A 23,603-nucleotide genomic window follows, 5' to 3' on the forward strand; every position below is an offset into this window, starting at 1 on the left:
CAAGCAGGCTCTTCTTTTCTCCAGATGAGACGTCTACTGTGGATGTGACCAGGAAAAGGGCACAGACCGTGCTGGTGGCAGCACAGAAGTACTCAGGATGCCTAAATTGCCACGTAAGTGATGTGGCGTGAAACAACTTTGTTGGCTGAATTTGAGAAGGCATGACACCTGGGAGGCGGCAACGCGCCCCTTCCTGAACCAAAGGCCAAGAGCGTCCTGCGAATTTCCAGAAGTAACTCCATCCCAGCCTCCAAAAGGATTGGGCCAGAGGGTGCGTTTGTTCTGCTGTGCCAAATTCACAGGAGTGACTGGCTTACACAGTTTATTTTCTCTGATTTCAACCCATCCCCAAAGCCCAGAGCAACTTAAAACAAGGAGAGCCACCACCTCCATCAAGAAAGGAATGTTTTGAAAGTTTCACCGATAATTCCACGGCCATTCACTCAGCCGCCTCCCAAGGAAATGGAAGGCATCTGGAAAATGTATGTTACAATTGATTCAACGTTGAGCCATGTTAACTGTTTTAATTTCCAAGCAATGCCATGCCCACCAAAACATCAATTAGTCCCAGCAATCAGGCAGGAATATTGGCGTCTGTTGCGGGATTCATTTATTTCAGCTCTGCGAAGTATCCAAGAAGGAGAAATCCAATGCAGCCCATAGCTCCCAGGAGGGGAAATTAAGCCAGAATTGAAGCCATATCAGGCCCTGGCAAAAACGGCGCCTTTGCCTGCACCCACTGCTCTCCGGCATCTCCCTCTGGAGGGAGGGCAGTGACGTGTACCAAGGTCTTCATGCTTTGACAGGAAACACCCCTCCCTCCCCAGCTTCTCTGTCTCCAAGCTGGAAAACTAGGGAGACTGAAATGAGGCAGAGAATGCCTCCCCGCTGAGGACACGAGCCAGGTTAAGAACGTGCGAGAGCATTTTCAACAATTATTCTTCCTTTTAGCGCTTCTTCAATTCCAAGGCCCCGGGGTCTCCCTGCCCCCACTGAGGCTCTGAGTCGGGGTGCGGGACTCCCACCGTCTGCAGCGCCCTCGGTCTCCACGTGCCCTGGGCAGCTGCCTGGGCCCCAGGGCAATGCGCAAATGCCGCTCACCACACGAGCCTGGGCATCAGGACCAGCAGAGGGCAGCCCAGCCCAAGACCCTGGGAGACCCAGGCTCCTAAAAGGAAACAAGACAAGACAAGAGTGCACAGGAGGTCTCAGCAGCCCGCGGAGGGTGGACGCACCACGCCAGCTCCCTGTGCCTCTCCCTGAACCACTCACTAGATCTCGCCCAACCTTGGTTTGCTCAACTCCTAAACAGGAATAATGACCCCAAATTGCAAGGGACGGAAAGGCGAATTAAATGAGACTGTGTGAATCAGCGACTACCGGAGCTGCCTTAATCATAAGAGCCACCTGGGGAGAATGCTAAAAACGCAAATTCTGGGATCCTCCCCGGGCAAGCTCTGATTCGGCAAGCCTGGTACCAGGCCCAGGGATTTGGAATTTTAAGTATCACTCCCAGATAATTCGGATAATGAAGCAAATTTACGAAACAAGAGATTAAGTGCCTGGCCCACTGGAAGGGTTCACCCAGCTGCCAGCCCCAGCTCAGGCCTGTGGGGTGAAAGGAAGGGGAAGGAATCTAGGCTTCTCCTGCCTGGCGAGCATCCATCAAAATTACACACGCCCAAACCCTCTGACCCAGCAATCCCACGTGGAAGAGTTTACCCTGCAGATATACTTGAACAGATGCAAAGTACATAAGGTCATCCGCCGCAGCACTGCTCGTAACAATATAAAAATAGAAACAACTGAATTGTCATCTACAGAGATCCAGTTAACTACAGTTATGCCGTAGCCAGAGAAACAACAATCGCACGGCTCCTAGGTACGGATGTGGAGCTACCTCCGACGTACGCTGTCAGGTGAAAAATGCCAGGCACAGAACAAAGTGTATAACAAGTTTTGTAAAAGTGCAGGGATAAACTATGGATATGCATAGAGTATCTCTGGACAGATACACAAGCTGGTGACATTGGTTGCCTCTGGGGAGGGGAACTGGGCGACTAAGGAACAGGGGATGGGGGAGATAGGTCACTGCACACCTTTTCAGACCGTTCGTGTTTTAAACCAGGTGCATTGCCTATTGTGTGCGTTATATAACATACACAAAACACTGTAACATTTTAAAATAACTTTTAAATGTATGCATATTATATTTCAACGAAAAGGCTTTAAGATGATAGTAAGTGGCTCTGGTTTGCAGGTGCTATGTCTGGCCACTTGTGGCTGCAGAAATTGGGAATCCCCCAATTTGCTATCCCCAAGGGAGGCAGGGGCAGACCTGGAGACAACGAAGCTTGTCTCTCTGGGTGTTTGCACGCACTCTTCCCTCTACCTGGGACACTCTCCACCTGGCTGGGTCCATCTTCTCTTCTCTTGGTCTGCAGCTTAGGAATCACTGTCTTCTGGAGGTTTCCATGGCCGCTCCCCGCTTTCCCAAGCCTAGGTAGCTGCTTCTCCCGAGCATTCCCTGGGGGCCTGTGTCCCCCCCTCACAGCACTCCTTGTACTGCCTCATGGTCGCCAGGGAGCAGCAGTTTCCCTCACCCCCATGCTGGACTGGGAGTTCAGAGAGGACAGAGGACACGCCTGGCTGGTTCACAGTTGCCTCCCCAGAGCCCAGCACCAGCTTTGTCCAAAGGCGGTGAGAAGTGGGAGAGTGAGGGGAGGGGGAGAGTAAGACAGGCAGGGAGGAAAGACAGGAAGGAAAGCCACACCCCCGGCCCCTCTGTCTCAGCTCAGTCCTTAGTCACCACCACCACCTTCTGCTGCTTTCCTCCCTTGGTCTTACCAGATTTGAAATCTTCTTTATTTATGAGAGAGCCTTACCTGCCTTACTCACCTCTGTTTTCCCTGCTCCTACTGCAGGCTTGGCACATAGTATTAACAGGTGCCCAGTATATGTCAATTGAATTTATTAATTAATACTGGACGGTGAGGAGGGAGGAGTAAAGGAACCACTGACAGGACTTAAGTCCTAAGAAATTCTGATTCAGTGGGTTCTGGGTGGGGTCCACGGGACTGGCAGTATTTAAAAGCTCCCCGGTGGGGCTTCCCTGGTGGCGCAGTGGTTAAGAATCTGCCTGCCAATGCAGGGGACATGGGTTCGAGCCCTGGTCCGGGAAGACCCCACAGGCAGCGGAGCAACTAAGCCTGTGCGCCACAACTACTGAAGCCCGCGCTGTAGAGCCCGCGAGCCACAACTACTGAGCCCACGTGCCACAACTACTGAAGCCCACACGCCTAGAGCCCGTGCTCCGCAACAAGAGAAGCCACCGCAATGAGAAGCCTGAGCACTGCAACAAAGAGTAGCCCCGCTCGCCGCAACCAGAGAAAGCCCGCGCGCAACAACGAAGACCCAACGCAGCCAAAAATAAATAAGTTTTTTAAAAAAGGCTCCCCCGTGATTTTAAAGTGCTCTGGAGCTGAGAATCATTTACATGTGCTCGGTAGGGCCTTTGGATTTTTCTGGGAATGCAGGATCTCCAAGGACTGTCAGAGAGCCCACCCTGAATTTTAGGAACCTTCCCGCTGCCCCGGGTCTGGCAGGGCGGACCAAGGGACTAGGAACGGGATTAGGAGTGGGGGACCGGGCTGGGTCTGTCCGGCTCACCTGGAGGAGAAAGAGAGGCGGGGGTCCGGGTGGGGCTGGCGCTCGGAGGCGCGTCCAGCCAGGAGCGTGTCTTGGCGCCATCTAGCGCCTGCTGGAGGCTCTGCAGCTGCAACATGCTGAGCTGCCGGCGCTGGGCTGGGGTCACGGCCGCGGCGTTTTCCGGGCCCAAGAAGGCGATCTGCTCCGCGGACAGCTCCTGCAGGGGAGAGGGGGCAGCGCCCTCAGAGGCGCCCCTCCGCGGCTTTCGCAAATCTCGGCCATCCGCCCAGCACCCGCACACCTTCGTCGTACCCATGTGCTCCTCTAGGATTTTTACTTAAAATCAGATCACTCTTTCACTACTAAAATAAACTTATTTTAAAATGAAAAAAATTTAATGGAAATTTCCAAAAGTGGAAAATTGGAATGACTCGCAATAAGTACTCAGTTAAAATATGCCGTAATAAATAAAACGACACTGTTGAATTGTAGCTCTATGTCTTGGCCAACGATGTCTGAACCTGAGGCCTCTTTAAAAACAGGAAAAAAAAGGGGATTTAAAGTGTTATAGAGGTGTTAAATACATTTTAGCTCCAAATCGAGACTTCCTCCTCCAAGTAATCAGTAGTAAAGGAGAGGTGAAAAGGTGACAGTGTTGTTTAATGCAGTGCAAGGTTCCACCCCACCCCACCCCCAATGCTTCAAGTCCCCCACCTGAGAAACACTGATGTGGAGGAGAAAACACACACCTAAAAGGCAAAGACCTGAATCTGTGTCCCAGCTCTGTCACATAACAGCTGTGTGACCTTGGGCAAGTTTCATAGCCTCTCTGGGCTTTTGGACTAGATGTGGGATGGCACAGATAACTCGTCTCCTAAGTGATTCTAACCCTTGCTGCTGAGTCCTGTGAGGGCTCAGTGAAGGGAAAGTACAGTAATCCATTAGTGATGTCTGCCATGGACACCGGAAATGGGAAATTCTGCGGAGAGCAGAAGTCCTTTGAAGGCCCTGAACAAGATGTTTTCTGAAGTCGCTTCCATCCTAGAGAGGACTTGGTAACTAGTTCCAGTAGGTGTGGAATGAGATGGGATGGCAGGGGCCTCTAAAGTCATCCTGCTTATTTTCTAAGGGCCCCATAGATTCTGAGAAAGGGGGTTCTGCTCCTTCACCCTCTTCTTTCCCGTCCAGGTTGATGCTTCTCTGGAATCATGTCATGCCCCTGCTTAGAACCCTTCCCTGCCACCTCTCCAGGCCACAGCTCAAGCTCCTGAACATGGTAACAAGCGCTTCAAGCTCTGGGTCCCGCCCACCTCTCCAGCGTCCTCTGCGCTGGCACACTTCACTCCTGGAGAATGGAGGTCCATGTCTGCAGCCCCAGAAGGCAGCACTTCCTTCTGCCTGGAACACTGTTCCTCCCTCTCCACCTAGCTAACCCGTCCTGCAAAATTCAGCATCACCTCCCCCCCCACCACACACACACACACACACATGCACACACACACACACACACACACACACACACACACAGAGGACATGCTTTTCTGGCTTACACCTTACATCTACCATTAATATAGAGTCTGCGTTATAAAAATTATCTATTTTTCCAATATTGCTGCTTGCAACCCACAGGCCAGATTGAATCTCTAGGCCTATTGCACTGTGTTTTAAAATATGGATTCAAAGTGGTTGCCAACATTTAATTATCAGGAGATTTCACATGAAAATGAGATTTCTGAATTCTGATAAAAAAGGAAGATCCAGCAATACTTGGCCCACATTGTCACACTGCATCAATGTGCCAGAGATGAGAAGCAGCTTCCCCAGATTTAGACAGGGCTCTCCAGTTCACTTCAGTCCCTACCCTGGCCACTGCACTCCCTTATGTTACTGTTCAAGCCCCTGAGGGCACTGTGTTATACCCCTTCACCAGTGCATCCCAGGTGCACCAGCCTGGAGCCTACATCCTAGTGCCTAGGCTGGAGCCTACCACAATGTAAGTGGCCACTAGGAATTTTCGGAGTAGGTAAGCTACAGACTGCATTCCAAACAAGACCAGGAGAAAGTGCTCAGCAACATGCCAGCATCAAGAACCAAGCTGCCTACCCCGTGCAGAGCCCCCAGAGGAGAAGCTCAATGGCATTAAGGACTCTGACTTACTTATTTCCCCTAACAGCTATCACACCTGTTCTGTGCTGGGAACTGTCCCGGGTGCTGAAGCGGTTCAGGGTCCGCTCTCTTTATTAAAATGAACCAATGATGTTGCATCATGGGAGTTTGTCTAGCCTCCTGGGTGTGCCTTATCCAGTTTTTATGGACAGAATGTGTTTCCAAGTTACACAGCGGGAAAGAACACCAGCGTCACTCCACATCAGAGCAGACTGTCCCCACCAAACCCTCTCCTCATCTTGTACATGGACAGGAAGGAAGGACCTCTCACTGGATACCCTGCTTCCCTAACCTCAGTTGATCCAACTCAACCCTCTCAATTTTTTCCATAGCTGTTTGTCACCTGTCCTACTGTGGCTTCCTTAACACTTTTCTTAAAATCAATTAAAATATTTTACTTAATTTTATTTTAAAAGGAAATGTTATACAGGAAATGTTATCCCTCATCTGCAATTCTGAAGTCCAAAAAAGTCAGAAAACAAAGTTTTTTCCGAAGTTTAAGACAAACTTATTTGCCAGCAAAATCTGATCTAAATTGATGTGAGACCATTTATCGTCTCTACTTATTCCAATTAGTGTGATCTGTCACAGATTTCTTCACAGAAATATTAATGCATTGGCTTACAAGGTGCTTCCCCAGACACTGCTGAAGGTATTAAGTTACAATACTGCAGATTCACAGAGTGATCTTCCTAAAATCTGGAAAATTCCAAATTCTGAAATATATATATGCCCCCAAGGGTTTTGGATAAGGGAATATGCACCTGTCACACCATCATAAATAGAAAATCAGTACCAGTGGCTACGAAGAGAAGGAAACCGTAAAAATAGATACAATTAAAAGATAAATTTAAATTGAAGAAAAAAATACTTAAAAAAACAAAAACACCTAAAATTATCTTGTGATCCATCCGCTGTTGGCACACAGCTCTCCTCTGGCCCTATTAGCAGAAGGCTGGTTGCAGGTCCCTAGACTCCAAGGCCCACCATCTGCCTCCCTGTGTGATTTGAAATAGGGTCAAGCTCCCATTCTCCTTGAGGAACTGAGTACCTACTTTGAATATCTCATCAGGAAGGCATCTGATTGCTGATGGCTGGAAATATGGCATCAAATCCTTGTCAAGCATTCGGAGCTCTTCCTTACTTAATCCAGCTGGGGAGAAAAAGGAATCATGAAGGTTTAGTTCAAGCCATCAGAACTCCATTTGTTTTATTAATGGTGCTGCATAATGTACAGATCTGCGTGTTCTAGGCAAACATCTTTCCTTACAAAAGTCCCTGAGAATCACACTGGGGAATCAGGTTCCTTAATCAACTCAGGAAAAAAAATGTGGGTCACGTTAACCCTGATTGGTCTCCTACAAGGAGATGTACGCCCGGAAGGAGCTTCACTTTACACAAATTTCAAATGGTGTATAAATCTATTTTGGAGCCAATTAAATAACATTCTAAACCACTTTAGCTAACAAAAATTACCAAGAGAGCTTGTTTAAAAAGCAGACTTGCAGACCCCACCCTCTGCAACTTGAAGTCATGAAATCTAGGTTCTACCATAACTCTATAGATAGTCACTACACGTGGTCAAGGATTCTTTTTTTTTTCAAGACTATATTATTTAACCTTTATTTTTTAACATCTTTATTAGAGTATAATTGCTTTACAATGTTGTGTTAGTTTCTGCTGTATAACTAAGTGAATCAGTTATACATATACATATATCCCCATATCTCCTCCCTCTTGCGTCTCCCTCCCACCCTCCCTATCCCACCCCTCTAGGTGGTCACAAAGCACCAAGCTGATCTCCCTGTGCTATGCGGCTGCTTCCCACTAGCTAGCTATTTTACATTTGGTAGTGTATATATGTCCATGCCACTCTCTCACTTCGTCCCAGCTTACCCTTCCCCCCACCCTGTGTCCTCAAGTCCATTCTCTACGTCTGCATCTTTATTTCTGTCCTGATTCTTTCATTATTTTGTTTGTTTCTGTCCCCAGATTTAAGGTTGGAAAGGGAGAGAAAGGCATACTCAAGGTGTCTCTTACCTGCAATGGTCCCAAGCTCCTGCAGGACAGAGCTGGACCACTCGGTGGGCCCCCCAAACACAACTTCTGCCTTCCTCTTAAACTCTGCCAAGACGTGGGTGCTGCAGACCAGGGTCCCAATTCTGGCCACCACCACCCTGGTTGTGAGGGAGGATGTAGTGTGAGCCTGGGAGACTCTCCGGCCAAAAAAAGATATGCAGAAGGTTTCAGCACCAAAAAATGATCCAGCTAATCTCACTCCCTATTTTAGCCCAGAAAAGTTGCAAAGCATGAGGAAGCAGAGAACATCTTGCTGAATGAATGAACGAACGAACCAATCAATCATTTGCTATTTTGCACACTAGTGTTTTGGTTACCTGAATTCTGAGATCTTTATAAGTGAGATTTCGGTGATGTTCATGGCACACAGGGTTGCACCAAGTCCTACTAAGTGGAAGCTCTTCAGATCCTGGACACTATAGCCTGAATCCTCCAGGAACCCTTGCAGAATGGATTTAGCCTATAAAAATGTGGGAGGATAGGAAATGAACTATCCAGGGATGATCAAGACCCCAAGGTCTGAGGGGATAACGGAGCCAGCCTCCTGACTGATCGCCCGCGCTACTCCTCCGAACACACTCCCCACTCCAAATCATCCCAGCCGCTCATCCAGGTTAGCCTCCTGAAGGTCCTGCTTCTACGGAGTATGTCCCCTGATCTATGGAGGCATCTTTAGGCCGTGAAGCTCTTGTATCCTTCACCAGTATTAAAGACACCTATACCTTGTGTCTGTGTCTGCTGGCTATTCCCTTCATCACTCATGACCTTCACATAGTTTGGTCATTTAAGTTCTTCTGCATCAGGATCCAGACTTTTCCAGCAACAGTTGTCACAACTTTCTGACCTTGTAATTTTCTGCCTTTGCACCTTTACTCAAGTCAGCGCCTCCATCTGAAATGCCCCTCCTGCATTCCCAACTGTTAAAATCCAACCATCCTTTTATTTGGGAGTTCAAGTCAAATGTTACCTTCGTGAAATCTACCCTGAAATAGGTTTGCCTCTCACTCTTCAATTCCAGGGAGTAGTACGTTAAATCCTTTGGCATTAAAAAAACCACACAGGAATCTCTTCAATGAGCTTTGCTTTAGGAGCTGATGTGTAGTGTAGGGTCCCTGTAATTTTAGTATAGTGACCATTGATTATTCATGACCTGCCCTGGAGAGCCAGACCTCCTACTCTCTCACTTCATGTGGTTCAATTGGAGCTAACTGCATTCTGAGTTCCAAAGGTGATGCTATGGCCTAGTCCTGGCCAGTCAGTTTGTCTCTTAGCCTGGCTGCAGTGACTGGTTCTACATTAGGCATGTGATCCAGTCAAAACCAACCAGGACTTTGGTTGGAGCAATTAGAAGAGAAGAGCTTTCTTTATTGTGGACTGGACCTTGGAAGGACAAACACCTGAATCTGCTAGAACTCAACACATGGAAAGAAACTGCCTCTGGGGACTTCCCTGGTGGTGCAGTGGTTAAGAATCTGCCTGCTAATGCAGGGGACGTGGGTTCAATCCCTGGTCTGGGAAGATCCCACATGCCATGGAGCAACTAAGCCTATGCGCCACAATTACTGAGCCCGCGTGCCACAACTACTGAAGCCCGTGCGCCTAGAGCCCGTGCTCCGCAAGAAGAGAAGCCACCACAATGAGAAGCCCGTGCACCGCAACGAAGAGCAGCCCCCACTCACTGCAACTAGAGAAAGCCTACACACAGCAACTAAGACCCAATGCAGCCAAAAATAAAATAAATAAATAAATTTATTTTAAAAAAAAAAAAAAGAAAAGAAAGAAAGAAACTGCCTCTGAACAAAGCCCACGTAAAGGAAAGCAGGGTCAAAAATTGGTGTGATGGGCTTCCCTGGTGGTGCAGTGGTTGAGAGTCCGCCTGCTGATGCAGGATGCCCTGGTCCAGGAAGATCCCACATGCCGCGGAGTGGCTGGGCCCGTGAGCCACAGCCACTGAGCCTGCGCGTCCGGAGCCTGTGCTCCACAACGGGAGAGGCCACAACAGTGAGAGGCCCGCGTACCGCAGGAAAAAAAAAAAAAAATTGGTGTGAGATGGATTCCTGACAGTAGTGTTGAAGCCCCTGGATCCAGCCATACCTTAATTCCACCCTTGACCTTCTCAGTTATGGGAGTCAATTCCATTCTTGTTCAAGCCACTTTGAGTTGGGTTTTCTGTCACTTGTAACTGGATTAACCCTGATTGATTTGATCCAGATATGTTGAATCTGAGGAAGGACCCAAGCCAATCTCTTGAAGATGAGCTGTATAATTGTCTGGCTCCTCAGGGCTCATGGAGGCAGACGCAGAAGATTACAAAAGGGCCAGAGCTCACAAGGCAAAGATAGGGAGGAGACCTCCAAGGACGAACATCTCCTGAATGGAAGTGAGGGTCACAGGGATACAGTGAATCTTCCCATCTCCCTTTAATCTCCCATCCCATCACACACTATAGATCACTCCAGCATTAAGAAAAAGTATAGGCAAAGATTGCGAAACGCTGAAATGGGATTCCTCTTTTCACGTGGCTGTTGTCTCTCTATCCCTCAGGTCTGTTTAAATGCTACCTGCTCAGAGAAGACTTCCTGGATTCCCCCATCCCAAGTAGCTTCCCTCCCCACTATTTCCATGAGCACCTTGTCCATTTTCTGCTTATCACTTATCAAAATTTATTAAATGTTTCACCTTGATCACTCAACTTTTCGTCTGTATCACCCAGTAGAATCTCCAAAGACAAAGACCATAGCCAGCTAGTTCACTCCTGCATCCCTATACCTGATACAATGCCTAGCCCATGTTAGAGTACTTTGGGAATAATAAGTACTGAGTGAGTGAGCTACAGAAGCTGTAGGCAACATATACTCCTTCGAAATGGCATCAGATTATTGCCGTCATGTGATGGACTGGCTTCAGAGAGATTTCCCACGTCTCTGCAAATTGGACTGGTCAGTGTCTTCATGAAGTTTCCCCTCAATGATTACAAAGCTCACAGGTACTGTAAGTGAATTTCAGGAACACAACATTTAGATTTAAATGTCTTTGAATGGCAATGTGCATCCAAAGTAATAATAGCTAATATTTATTGAATGCTTACTGTATGCCAACACTGTTTCGACCATTTACACATACTATCTCATCTAATCCTCACAACAACCCTAGGAAGTAAATATTAATATTATCTCTATTTCACAGATGAGGAAACTGAGGCACAGAGAGGTTAAGTAACTATGCCAAGGTCACACAGCTAGTAGATAATGGTTCTAGGATTACAACCTGGGCAGTCTGACTTCAGAGCCAGTGAAGATGTTTGGGGATGAAGGAAAGATGGAGATTCAAGTTAGCTTTTATTAAGTCTTCATAATCAGGTTTCATTCATTGACTCACAGCAATCTGTGCCCCCCAACCATCAGGCGTGCCCATTTTCAAATGAAAGTGCAGAAATACAATTCAAATAAAATTACTTTGAAGATGTGATATTAACTTGTCCTTGCGACTGGAACCTGGAAAATGCAAGCTCGGCCTGCACGGTGATAAGCTACAATGTATCTCCTTGAGTGACTGGAGCACTGTATCTGTAATGATTCCAAGACAATTAATACCAGCACTTTTAGGCAATATTAACCACTGAAAAGTGAATAGCTGTAAGATTTCAATCTCTCTGTTCATCCTTCTGGCTTCTATAATAGTTTTTTTTTCCCTTTATATTGGTTTTTAAGCTGAACTATCTGTTAATGTAGTTCCACCAGGTCTGACTATTAATCTAGAAACACGCATTGAAGCGTTTGATCGGGAGCTAAAGTTGAGGAACTGACTGCAAATGATATTTGCAAATGTTGATTTCCATATCCTCTTCAAACATATTGATAAATCTCACTGCCATCCATGGGAACTGAAAACTGGTAAAAAGGGAAAGAGATACTCTGGGTTCTAAGTTGGATATATTCTTCTGTTTTCTCCCACACTGCGAACAGAATGACTTTAACATTGGAAATGTGATGTGGTACTTCTCAAACCAGTCAAAACCAGTTTTAGTGTCACGGAACCCCAGGACTGTAGAACGTCAGAGTAGAAGGAACTGCAGACTTGGGGGTCCAACCCCCTCACCTTGCAAATGAGGAAGGTGTTAAACTACCAGAGAGGGAGTGTGACAATGACAATATGCTGGTGAAGACAACTAATTTTTGTTGACTACTATGTCGCAGGCATTGTTCACCATATTTAACAATGTATTAACTCACTTAATCCTTATGGCCAGGACCTCCATGTTACCTAACTCCAGGGGGGCACAATTCACACCATGTTCTCTTTGAATGGTACCACCCAGACTCATGTGACATGGCAATCCTGATTACAAACAGCTCATGAGAGTAGGGGCCATGCCTTGGTTTTGCTTGCCCAGCGTCCATTCTCCCTTTGATAACACCATGCTTTTCTTCTGCTGAACCACCCGTGCTCATTTCCTCTTGCTGCTGTAACAAATTACCACAAACTTAGTGGCCTGAAACAACACGGATATATTCTTTTACAGTTCTGGGGGGTCTCAAGTCCTAAAATGGGTCGGCAAGATGTGTTCGTTCTGGAGGCTCTGGAGAGAATTCATTTCCCTGCCTGTTTTAGCTTCTAGAGTCTGCCTGAATTCCTTGACTCAGAGTCCCATCTTCCATCTTCAAAACCAGCAGCACTGCACCTTCAAATCTCTCAGTGTGTCCCTTGTCCCTCTGCTTCCACTGTCACATTGCCTTCTGTATCTGTGGTCCTTTCTAAGGACCCTTGTGATTACGTTGGGCCCACCAGGATCACCTCCCATCTCAAGGTCCTTAACCTACTCACACCTGCAAAGTCCCTTTTGCCACATAAGGTAACATAGTCACAGGCTCCAGGGATGAGGATGTAGACATCTTTGGGGATCGTTACGACACACGCGTTCCCCGTCCTCAGTACATATGGTCCTGGTGAGATGGATTCCACTCCCTGGTGTATGCCAGGCCAACCCACATATTCTAATCCTGACCAGATAGTTTAGGGCTGGGCAACTGCATGATTGGAGTCAATGCTGGGACTGTTTCAAAAATTAATGAGAAAGGGGCATTTTTTTCTGGGGTTGCTAATTACATGATATATAAGCCTAGCGCTGGAGACAACAGCTGAGGGAGGGCTGCCTGAGAATGAAGTTAACACGGAGCAACTAAGACTCTCCTTTCTAGCAATACAGTGGATTAACTGCCCTCCCAACTGAAACAATTAAATTCTGGACAGAACTTCTTCTTTAGCCTGTGAAGAATTAACTGACACAGGAATCACCCTCTCACCATGAAGTGTGAACAAAGTATATGAAACAACTGTATTTAGACACTGGACAGCAGGGAGCACAGGCCTATAATCCTGGGAGAAGGAAGACAAATCAGGTGAGTGCCACAATTGCCCTTGCTCTCTGCCCAGAGGCAGCTTCCAGGCTATGGAGCAGGAAAGGGAACCCAAAAAAGCCCAGCGGTCAGGCTGAGTTGAGGATACAGAGATCCAAGTTCAGAGAGGCCAGGGATCCTATAATTTTGGGGGCAAAGTACTGGAGAGGAAGAAACTGCACGGAGAAAGAGAGAGAGCTCCAGAAATCTGCAGAGAGGTCTTCTCAAGTCTGGCTGAGTGCCGGTCACATGCAAGGAATGAAACTCCACATAAATATCAAAAAAGGCATCAGAAAGCCGTAGGCTGAACAATTCTCAGAGCTCACATGGAGCTGGAAAGAGTTCATATTCCCACCAGCCAGAGAGAAGAGGTCTTGAAATACACGGAGCATTGGATAGAGTCCTCAGAAGGATCATGTCTCAGTGATGGGGATAAATTAACCACAGAATAAAGCTCAGTCTAGACTCACCCTTATAATGCTCAAAGGGAAGCCTCAAAATGATCATGCTGATCTAAAAGTAATTTAAGTGTATGTCAGAACAAAGCCCAATACTCTTTAAAGGAGTACCACTAAATTGGGTGGGTGCGCAAAGACATAAAATGTACAATGCCCATCAGCCCGCCAAGATTACTAGACTTGCAAATAAGAAAATATGACCCATAACTATGGGGAAAATTAGCTAACAGAAAGAGTCTCAGAAATGACAATTATGATGGAATTAGCAGGAAAGGTTTTTAAAGCTACTATTATAAATACTATTAAGTATGTTCTAGGACGTAAAGGAAAATATACACAAAATTAAGACAGAAGTAGAATATTTGAAAGGTCCAGCAACATCTACTTACCTGTCCTGGGGTCCACTCTGTCTGCTGGCTGAGGGAAGCCACAGTGTCGATGGAGCTGAGATCCAACTGCTCAAGCTCGCTCTCAGTAAGAGCCAGAACGATGCGCCCCAGGGAGACGAGATGGTACTCTCTCCAGTACGAAGGCGTGTCCCAAACCTCCAGGTGAGAAAAAAAGCCAGATTAGACTAGTATTTTTTTTAACAGACAAAAGACATGAACAGGAAATTCACAAAAGAAGAAATAAACATATGGGAAAAGTTCAGTCTCAGGCATAATTAAAGAAATGTATGTTAACAAAAATCGAAGAACAGTAAATTGGCTGACCATTGGACAAGGAGTAAAGAGAATTGGAAAGATATGGGGTACAGGATATCCCCATTTGCTGGTGTTGAGAATGTAAATCGGTACATGCTTTTTAGAGGGGAATCTGGCTACATGCATCAAAAGCTTTGAAAATATTTAAACTCTTTGAGTCAGAAATTCCATCTCTGGGAATCTAGCCTAAGTGAATAATAAGACAAGTGGCCAAAGAAATATGTATAAATATGCACCTTGAGGCCTTAAAAAAAATAAACAATCTAAAAGTCTACCAACTGGTTAAATAAATAAATAAAAACCAGCCATAAAGTATTATAGAGCTATTTAAAATACTGATATAGATTTATATTTCTGATATATAAAAATACGCACTATACACTGTTGGTGTGGACAGCAAGCTATTGAATAGTAGGTGACTGTGATGCTATATTTTGTAGCATATATACGTATGTATGAAATATATAAATATATATTTCACACACATACACAGAAGTCTGGGAAGCTTCAGATGAACATACCAAAATATTAACAAGCGCTTACCTCTGGGTAAAAGATTAGGACTGATTTTCTTCTTTATTATTTTCTGACTTTTCTACAATAAACTTGGATTACTCATATAAAAAAATAGAGTTGTCATCTTAAGGAATTTAATGTCTTAACCCCACAAGGGTAACTATACAGTCCACAGCCATCCTAATAGCTGAAACAAGCGATCTTTACAAAGATGGCAAATTACTTCTAGTCATCTTTTTATTCCTTTCTGCTCTGTTTTCAGGTGAATTTGCAACAGGTTCTGAGAAAACCTCCTGCAAGCAGCAGTGGGGTTCTCCGAGTGGAGAAAGAAAAGGCACAGTTCCTGGAAACCACCTCAGTCAGAGGCACCACGGAATTTGATTTACTGAGCCTACCTTAGATGCCAAGACACATCTCATTCCCGACCAGAGCCCTGGGAGGGAGGAGCTAGAAATCTCTCCGGTGCGGAGATCACAACTATGGCTCTGAACTGATGCAGTGAGATTTCAACAAGATGACCCAAGTGAAAGTGAAAGACAGGGGTCTGTGCGCAGCAGGGCTGGGACCCTGTGTTGGGTTTCCCTCTGTGAGTGCTTCCTCCCTGAGATGGGCTTCACCTGTACTGCCTTCTCCTTCAGGGTCCTCAGCTGAGCTGGGCTGAAGCTCCTGACGGCACCCAGCAGCTCCACGCTCCTGAGGAACGCATCCTCCCCCAGGCAGAGCAGGCCTTCGGGGGCCCAGCAGGCGTTGGCTTCAGCCAGCTTGATGATGTCATTGGAGGAGGGAGCCGAGACTCCATGGCAACCTGAGGAATGAGCGACATGGGGAAGGAACAGAGGAAAGAGAATTTCAGGAAATGTGAGTCTCTTTCTTTATTGAAATGAGTAATGTTGTTCTCCAATCGGATTTATCCATGAGAAATAGTGTAGGGCAGAAACTGAGATCAGGGACTCAGGGACCAGTTTGAATCCCACTTGTGCCATTTCTTCCGAACGAAATCATGGAAATGCCAACTTTTCGCAAAGCCACAAGCACACACACAGTAGGAGCTTTGCATCATTATGACTGGACTGCTAATTGCCTTGAGGGCAATAGGAGGTGGTGGTGAACAGTTCTGGCTTTAGATTCAAATCCAAAGCTATTTAACCCCTCTGTGCCTCAGATTCCTAGTCTCAGATTCCTAGTCTATAAAATGAGTATAAAATTACCTCATAGAATTTTTGCGAGGACTAAATGTGTTATTATTTATAAAGCACTTAGAACAGTGCCAGGTATACAGTAAGTACTCAATACATGTTAGCCATTTTTATTATGCTACCTCCCATAGCCACCCCATGCATTTGAGTTTGCAACCCAGAGTTAAGGCTTCCAGAATTATAAGGAAGGGGCGCTCCTATCTAAGTGTGGAAAGGGAAGATGATTTGCCCTCCATAAAAATCTTGGTGGAGGCGATGGCCTTCCCATCCCAGGACAGAGGAGAAATGGGTCTCTTACATTTTCCTTGGCAACAGGAGAAACCCATCCATATGAGTCCTGAGTTAGCTGAACCATGCCTAGTCAAACCACTTTCTCAGCAACACACAAATGAGATATTGTCTTTGCTAGCCCAGATGTGCCCAACCTGAGAGAAAACCTTTGCCTTAAGAGCAATCCTGGGTTTCTTATCTTAGGAGCTGACGACCCCTGATGCTGACAGACTCACCAGAGCCACCTGGGGCTGGGCATTTCCCAAGCCTTGTGGCCATTCCCCTTTCACTGCATCTTAAATGGAAATTCACTGGACTCTAATCAAGAGGCAGAACTGGACCAGGTCAAAGGTACATGTCTGGTCCTCAAACATCTTTATCACAACCCACTTGGAGGAGACAAAAGACCCATCTCTCCTGGACTCCCTTTGCCCCACTTTCCAATGAAAGCAGGATTCAGTGAAAGTACAGAATTAGAGAACAGAATGGTTTAAAAGTACAGCAGAGACTTGGTCTTATCACTTCCTGGGGCTTAGAATAGGGCCTGACACATAGTAGGTATTCAGGAAATATTCACTGAATGAATCAACACACACAAAAATTAACTAAAATGAAAGCAAGTAGTAATTCTGCTAATCCATTAATGACTATAAGCACAGCAGTAATTAATACCCAGAACCAACTAAAGAAAACTCCAATTAAGCACTGGAGCTAAGCGCATCCTCCCCCAAGGGCAGAAAGTCTTACTTTCACGTATCCACAGGCAGAGAGTAGGAGCACGGCGATATGACAACCGGACTGCTAGGCAGTGAGGACCGTACGGGCTAGTGGTGAACATCTCCTGCTTTGGGTTCAATTCCAAGAGCTGCCGTTGACTAACTCTGAGACTTTGGCCAAATCTCTTAATCCCTCTAAACCTCATTCTGCTTTTGGGAGAAAGCAAACTGCCCACCCCATAGACAGAGGTGAGGACGAGACAATGCACGGAGAGGCGACGACCCAAGGTGAACGTCAGACCGATCACGACACTTCTGTGCTCGATGCCGCCATGAAACCCCACCTTCGGGTCTCCTTTACAAGGAGATAAGACCCCACTCCAGCCACACTGCCCCTCATTCCTCCTTCCTCCCGCACTCCTGTCACACTCCTTCTGCCCAGAAGACTCCAACTCCAGGTCCCCACTGGGCCCACTCCCACACTGCCTTGGGCCTTTCCTCAAATGTCACCTTAGTGAGCCCTTCCTTAACTGTGTTCTCCTTTCAAATTACAGCCCCACATCCCACGCTCCCTGACTCCTGTCCTTTGCTTTATTTTCCTTCTTGATACTCATCACACGACATACGACGTACTTCACTTACGTCTGTAATTTATTGTCTGGCTACCCCCAACCCCATCTGAAAGTAAGCTCTAAGAGGGCAGGGGTTGTTGTTTTGTTCACACAGTCAGTGCTCAAAAATTATTTGTTGCAGGAAAGAAAGTAAGCACAGATTACTTTTATTATTACAATTATTCTCGGGTCTGGTTAACTTTGTCCCCTCCTACTGGCACAAGTCTGCACTCAGTAGGTGCACAATAATACTTGTAATCATATCTAATACTTACTGAGCATTTCCTACGTGCCAGGCACTGTTGTGTACATGTTTATAGGTTTAAAACCCACCAACCTTCACGATAATCTAATGAGGTAGGGATTTTCATTATCCCCATTTTACCGAGGATAAAACCCAAGGCACAGAGAGGTTAAAGAGCTTACCCAAAGTCACACAGCCCATAAGTGGCAGCCCTGGGATCCAAATCCAGTCAGCCTGGCCCCAGCACGGCAATTCATAGCCACACAGCCATTTTGGTCCTTAAATCAATTGTTTTGAAATGTTTGTTGCACGTGTTCACCCATTAAACCTACTGGCCTGCGTAAGGTGTGCAAGATGTGATTCCAAATCACTTTACAAAGATGTAATTCTGGGCTTCCCTGGTGGCTCACTGGTTAAGAATCCACCTGCCAATGTAGGGGACATGAGTTCAGTCCCTGGCCTGGGAAGATCCCACATGCCCGGGAGCAACTAAGCCCGTGCGCCACAACTACTGAGCCTGCGCTCTAGAGCCCGTGCTCTGCAGCAAGAGAAGCCACGACAATGAGAAGCCCGCACCCCCCAAGAAGAGTAGCCCCTGCTTGCCTCAACTAGAGAGAGCCCATGCGCGGCAATGAAGACCCAACACAGCCAAAAAAAAAAAAGAATAAATAAATTTATTTTTTTTTAAAAAAGATGTAATTCTATGCCCTGTGGATTTTTGCTACTCTACTGCTTTGCAAACATTGCATCCAGTCCCCTGGACAAGGAGTCCTCTTGAAGCCAGGGACTTAACCAAAACACTGCTGCCATGACAACGGCCTCAGATACCCCCAGGAACACTCACCAGGGCTGCGGTCAGAGGTGGAGCTCTCCTCACTGCTGTTCCGAACAGATTCAAAGACAGCCTGGAGGAATTCTTTGGGGGGCAAAGTCCCAGCCATCTTGGAAGCTGTTTGCTGAAGGATGTCAGGAAACTGTGCAGGGCAGTGAAGATGAAAGAGGAGGAATGAATAATAATTAAAGCACATGAAACACAGACTTAAATCAGAGTGTAAACTGGAACACTGCTTCACTGCCTCCATTGCTTTTTTTCTTTATGCAGGTATACGTTGTTTCATTGCACTTCGCTTTACTGCACTTGCAGATACTGCATTTTTTATATATTGAAGGTTTGTGGCGACTCTGTGATAAGCAAACCTATTGGCACCATTTTGCCAACAACATTTGCTCATTTCATGTCTCTGTGTCACATTTTGGTAATTCTCACAATATTTCAAACGTTTTCATTATTACTATATTTGTTATGGTGATCTGTGATCTGTGATCCTGGATCCTTGACATTACTATTGTAATTGGGGCACCACAAACCGTGCCCATATAAGACAGTGAACTTGATCAATAAATGTAGTGTGTGTTCTGACTGCTCTACCAATAGGCTGTTCCCATCTCTCTCCCTCTCCTCACGGCTCACTGTTCCAAGACACAACTATATTAAAATTAGGTCAATTAATAACCCTACAATGGCCTTTAAGTGTTCAAGTGAAAGGAATAGTCACAAGGCTCCCATTTTAAATTAAAATTAAAATGATTAGGCTTTGTGAGGAAAGCTTGTCAAAAGCTGAGACAGGCTGAAAGCTAGGCCTCTTGCACCAAACAGTTAGCCAAACTGTGCATGCAAATGAAAAGTTCTTGAAGGAAATTAAAAGTGCTACTCCAGTGAGCACACAAATGATAAGAAAGCGAAACAGCCTTATTGATGATATGGAGAAAGTTTTAGTGGTCTGGATAGAAGATCAAACCAATCACAACCTTCCCTTAAGCCAAAGCCTAATCCAGAGCAAAACCCAACTCTCTGCAATTCTATGAAGGCTGAGAGAGACAAGAAAGTTGCAGGAAAAAAGTTTGAAGCTAGCAGAAGTTGTTTCGTGAGGCTTAAGAAAAGAAGCCATCTCTATAACATGAAAGTTCAAGATGAAGCAGCAAATGCTGATGTAGAAGCTGCAGCAAGTTATCCAGAAGATATAACTCAGATAATTAACAAAAATGGCTACAGTAAACAGCCTTATATTGGAAAAAGATACCATCTAGGACTTTCATAGCTAGAGAGGAGAAGTCAATGCCTGGCTTCAAAGGACTGGTTGATTCTCTCATTAGGGGCTAATTCAGTTGGTGACTTTAAGTAGAAGCCAATGCTCACTTACCATCCCAAAACTCCTAGGGCCCTTAAGAATTATGCTAAATCTACTCTGCCTGTGCTCTATAACTGGAACAGTAACGCCTGGATAGCACATCTGTTTACAACATGGTTTACTGAATATTTTAAGCCCACTATCAAGACTTACTGCTCAGACAAAAAAGATTCTTTTCAAAATATTACTGCTCATTGACAACGCACCTGGTCACCCAAGAGCTCTGATGGAGATGTCCAATGAGATTGATGTTGTTTTCACGCCTTCTAACGCAATATCCATTCTGTAGCCCATGGATCAAGGAATAATTTTCACTTTCCAGTCTTATTATTTAAGAAATACATTTCTTAAGACTATAGCTGCCATAGATAATGATTCCTCTGATGGATCTGGGCAAAGTAAATTGAAAACCTCTTGGGAAGGATTAACCATTCTAGATGCCATTAAGAACATCTGTGATTCATGGGAAGTGGTCAAAACATCAATATTAACAGAAGTTTGGAAGAAGTTGATTTCAACCCCCATGGATGACTTTGAGGGGTTCAAGACATCCGTGGAGGAAGTAACTGCAGATGTGGTGGAAATAGTAAGAGAACTAGAAACAGAAGTGAAGCCTAAAGACTTGACTGAATTTCTGCAATCTCATAAAACTTTAATGCGTAAGGAGTTGCTTCTTACGATGAGCAAAGAAAGTGGTTTCTTGAGATGGAACTACTCCTGGTGAAGACTGTTGAAATGGGAACAAATGATTTAGAATATTACATAATCATAACTTAGTTGATAAAGCAGCAGCAGGGTTTGAGAGGATTGACTCCAGTTGTGAAAGCAGTTCTACTGTGGGTAAAATGCTATCAAACAGCATTGCATGCTGCAGAGGAATCATTAGTGAAAGGAAGTCACTGGATGCATCAAACTTCACTGTCCTCTCTTAGGAAAGTGACACAGCCACCCCAGCAAGCACCACCCTGATCAGACACAGCCATCAACGTCGAGACAAGAGCCTCCACTGGCAAAAGATTACACCTCACTGAAGGCTCAGATGAGGGTTAGCATTTTTTTAGCAATAAAGTATTTTTTAATTAATGTATTTACATTGTTTTTTAGACATAATGCTACTGCACACTAACAGACTACAGTACAGTGTACACATAGCTTTCATAGGCACTTGGAAACCAAAAATACTCATGTGACTTGATGTATTGCAATATTCACTTTATTGAGGTGGTCGGTGACCCAACCCGTAATATCTCCGAGGTACGCTTGTAGCAGCTTCTCATGTAAATTTAATCCCCAGCCCAACTAGTCTCTATCAAGAATCATAGAAAATAATACCCAATCTCACTACTAATCCAATACGTGTTCAATAACATAAGTATATATTGTTTTTCACCCATCAGACTGTCAATAATAAAATAAAGTGATAATACCTAATGCCGGCCAAGATGTAGGAAATACGCATACTTATTTCTCTGTGGGACTGTTAGATGCTGCATCATTACCATCTGATAATATCTATAAAATGTATGGATGCCTATGTCTTTTGGGGTTGGTAGTGTTTGTTCATTTTTGTTAAAATTTATATGTATAAAAGGAGGAGGAAAGAGTTATCTCTGAGTTCTAGGAGAAGACTAGCAACGAGGGGGCCTCTGGTTGCCCTGGAGAAGGTGCCATTTCTCATCTAGAGCTGATGCACTTTGTCAAGCTCAGGATACTATTGGTAATCTATCCAAGAGTCTAGAGAATTCATCAAACGCTTCCCTATAGCAGTGTGTCTCTGTGTCCCAGTCACCAAAAGAGTGTGCCCCAAAAGTCGCTGGGTTTTATAGTTCCTCCTTCTATTCTAATCTTCAGAATTAGAGTCACCGTCTAAGCCAGTAGTTCCCCGCCCAGGCTGTAGGTGAGAAGCACCTGGGAAATCCACAGACACCTGGGCCCTGCCCTAGAGATTCTGAGACCATTGGTCTGGGGTGGGGTCCATGTGTCTGTCCCTTTTAGAATTTCCCCGGTGATTCCCACGTGCAGCTAAGGTCACGAGCAAAACTGCTCTAAGATAAATAGTTAACTTCTAAAGAGCAAATTGCACAGCAGAGTATTTTCCATTTTGTATTTTTAAAGGGAGAACGTGTAAAGGCAGGAGGAAGATTTTCCAGAGAGGATGCAGAAGAATCTGGGAACAGCAACTGCTGCTGAGGAGAGAAGCTAGGAACCTAGAAATGTGGGGCGAGAAATTTCTCATCCTATAGCCTTTGGTATAGATGGGATTTTCTAACCAGGAGCATGTATTACTTGTTCTACTAAACATTTCAGGCATTAAAACAAAAAGTAGAGAGAATAATACAACAGAGCACCCATGTGCCCAGAACCCAGCTTAAGAAATAAAACATCACAAATATAATTGATAGCTCCCTCCCTCACCCTTGGCCTCCCTCCTTCCCCAGAAGTTAACCATCACCCTGAATTTGATATTTGATAATTAACCATTCTCATGTACTTTTAAAGTTCTCTTACATAGGGCATTGTTTTGCATGTGTTTAAAATTAACTAGTATTTATTTATTTACTTCGTATCCTACTGTACATATTTTTTTGCAACTTCCATACACCGTGTTTCTGAGATTTAACCATGTTGATACAAGACTTTTTCGATTTCAAAAGCTGATTTTTTAAAAAAAGATTAGATAAGCATTTAAGATACATGCAGCTGCTGCTTATGACTCTAGGTTTGGACACCCCAGGAGACGATTTTACCATGACTGGACACTGGAATGTTGCTGTGCATGTGTGAACCTGGGTGACGTGCCAGGTGCTCAGGCCCCCTGAGCGTGTATGACAACATACATCTTGCGTGTGTGAGTACAGGGGTGAGGGTGTATGGACGTGCTTTGTGGTTGATCTAACTCTTGTTCAGCAAACATCCCCTCTTACCCCACCCTCCACCTGCATGGAGGAGACTTCCTGCCCCACTGAGGTGGGCTTGCTCATGTGACTTGCTTTGGCCGATAGAAAGTGACAGCCGGCCATTTTCCAGCCCAGACCTTAAGGAGAACTGCACTTTGCACTCCCTTTTCTAGAGTTTCAGACTTTCACTGTGAGAAGAACATGCTCCAGGTAGCCTAGCCCTAGAGGCAAACTCAGTGTCCCAGATCCACAGACCAGTCAGCAAGAAATAAATGCTTCTTGTTGCATGCCAGTGAGATTGTGTGCCTTTGTTACACAGCAGAAGCTGACTAGTACATGCTCATCTGGCATGCCTCTTGGCCTTGTCTAACTCTTGGAGAGTTACTCCAAGTAGAGTGTTACCTCCAAAGGCAGTGCTCAATAAAGATTTGGTTTTGGATTAAATATGTTTGCCCATGTGATTGCACACACTGGACACACATATGCGTGTGCATATGGCGCTGGTGGGTGTAA

The 23,603-nt window shown here is 45.4% G+C and overlaps 1 protein-coding gene across 1 annotated transcript in view; it reads right to left on the reverse strand.

Annotated features, from left to right (window-relative positions):
• Positions 1 to 333: 333 nt before the first annotated feature.
• OTOA (otoancorin) overlaps positions 334 to 23,603 on the reverse strand; it is a 60,309-nt gene continuing 37,039 nt past the window's right edge. Inside the window, exons 21-28 of the mRNA XM_027126665.1 lie at positions 18,849 to 18,978; positions 15,585 to 15,772; positions 14,137 to 14,292; positions 8,211 to 8,353; positions 7,855 to 7,991; positions 6,870 to 6,967; positions 3,670 to 3,865; positions 334 to 1,168 (exon numbers count right to left, since the gene is read on the reverse strand). Of these exons, the coding sequence (XP_026982466.1) occupies positions 1,098 to 1,168; positions 3,670 to 3,865; positions 6,870 to 6,967; positions 7,855 to 7,991; positions 8,211 to 8,353; positions 14,137 to 14,292; positions 15,585 to 15,772; positions 18,849 to 18,978 (1,119 nt within the window). The 3' untranslated portion in view covers positions 334 to 1,097. The remainder of the gene's footprint in view (positions 1,169 to 3,669; positions 3,866 to 6,869; positions 6,968 to 7,854; positions 7,992 to 8,210; positions 8,354 to 14,136; positions 14,293 to 15,584; positions 15,773 to 18,848; positions 18,979 to 23,603) is intronic.

Source organism: Aethalodelphis obliquidens, unplaced genomic scaffold (assembly GCF_003676395.1).
Source record: "Aethalodelphis obliquidens isolate GAN/ISIS:26980383/991018 unplaced genomic scaffold, ASM367639v1 scaffold30, whole genome shotgun sequence".
Taxonomy (NCBI): domain Eukaryota; kingdom Metazoa; phylum Chordata; class Mammalia; order Artiodactyla; family Delphinidae; genus Aethalodelphis; species Aethalodelphis obliquidens.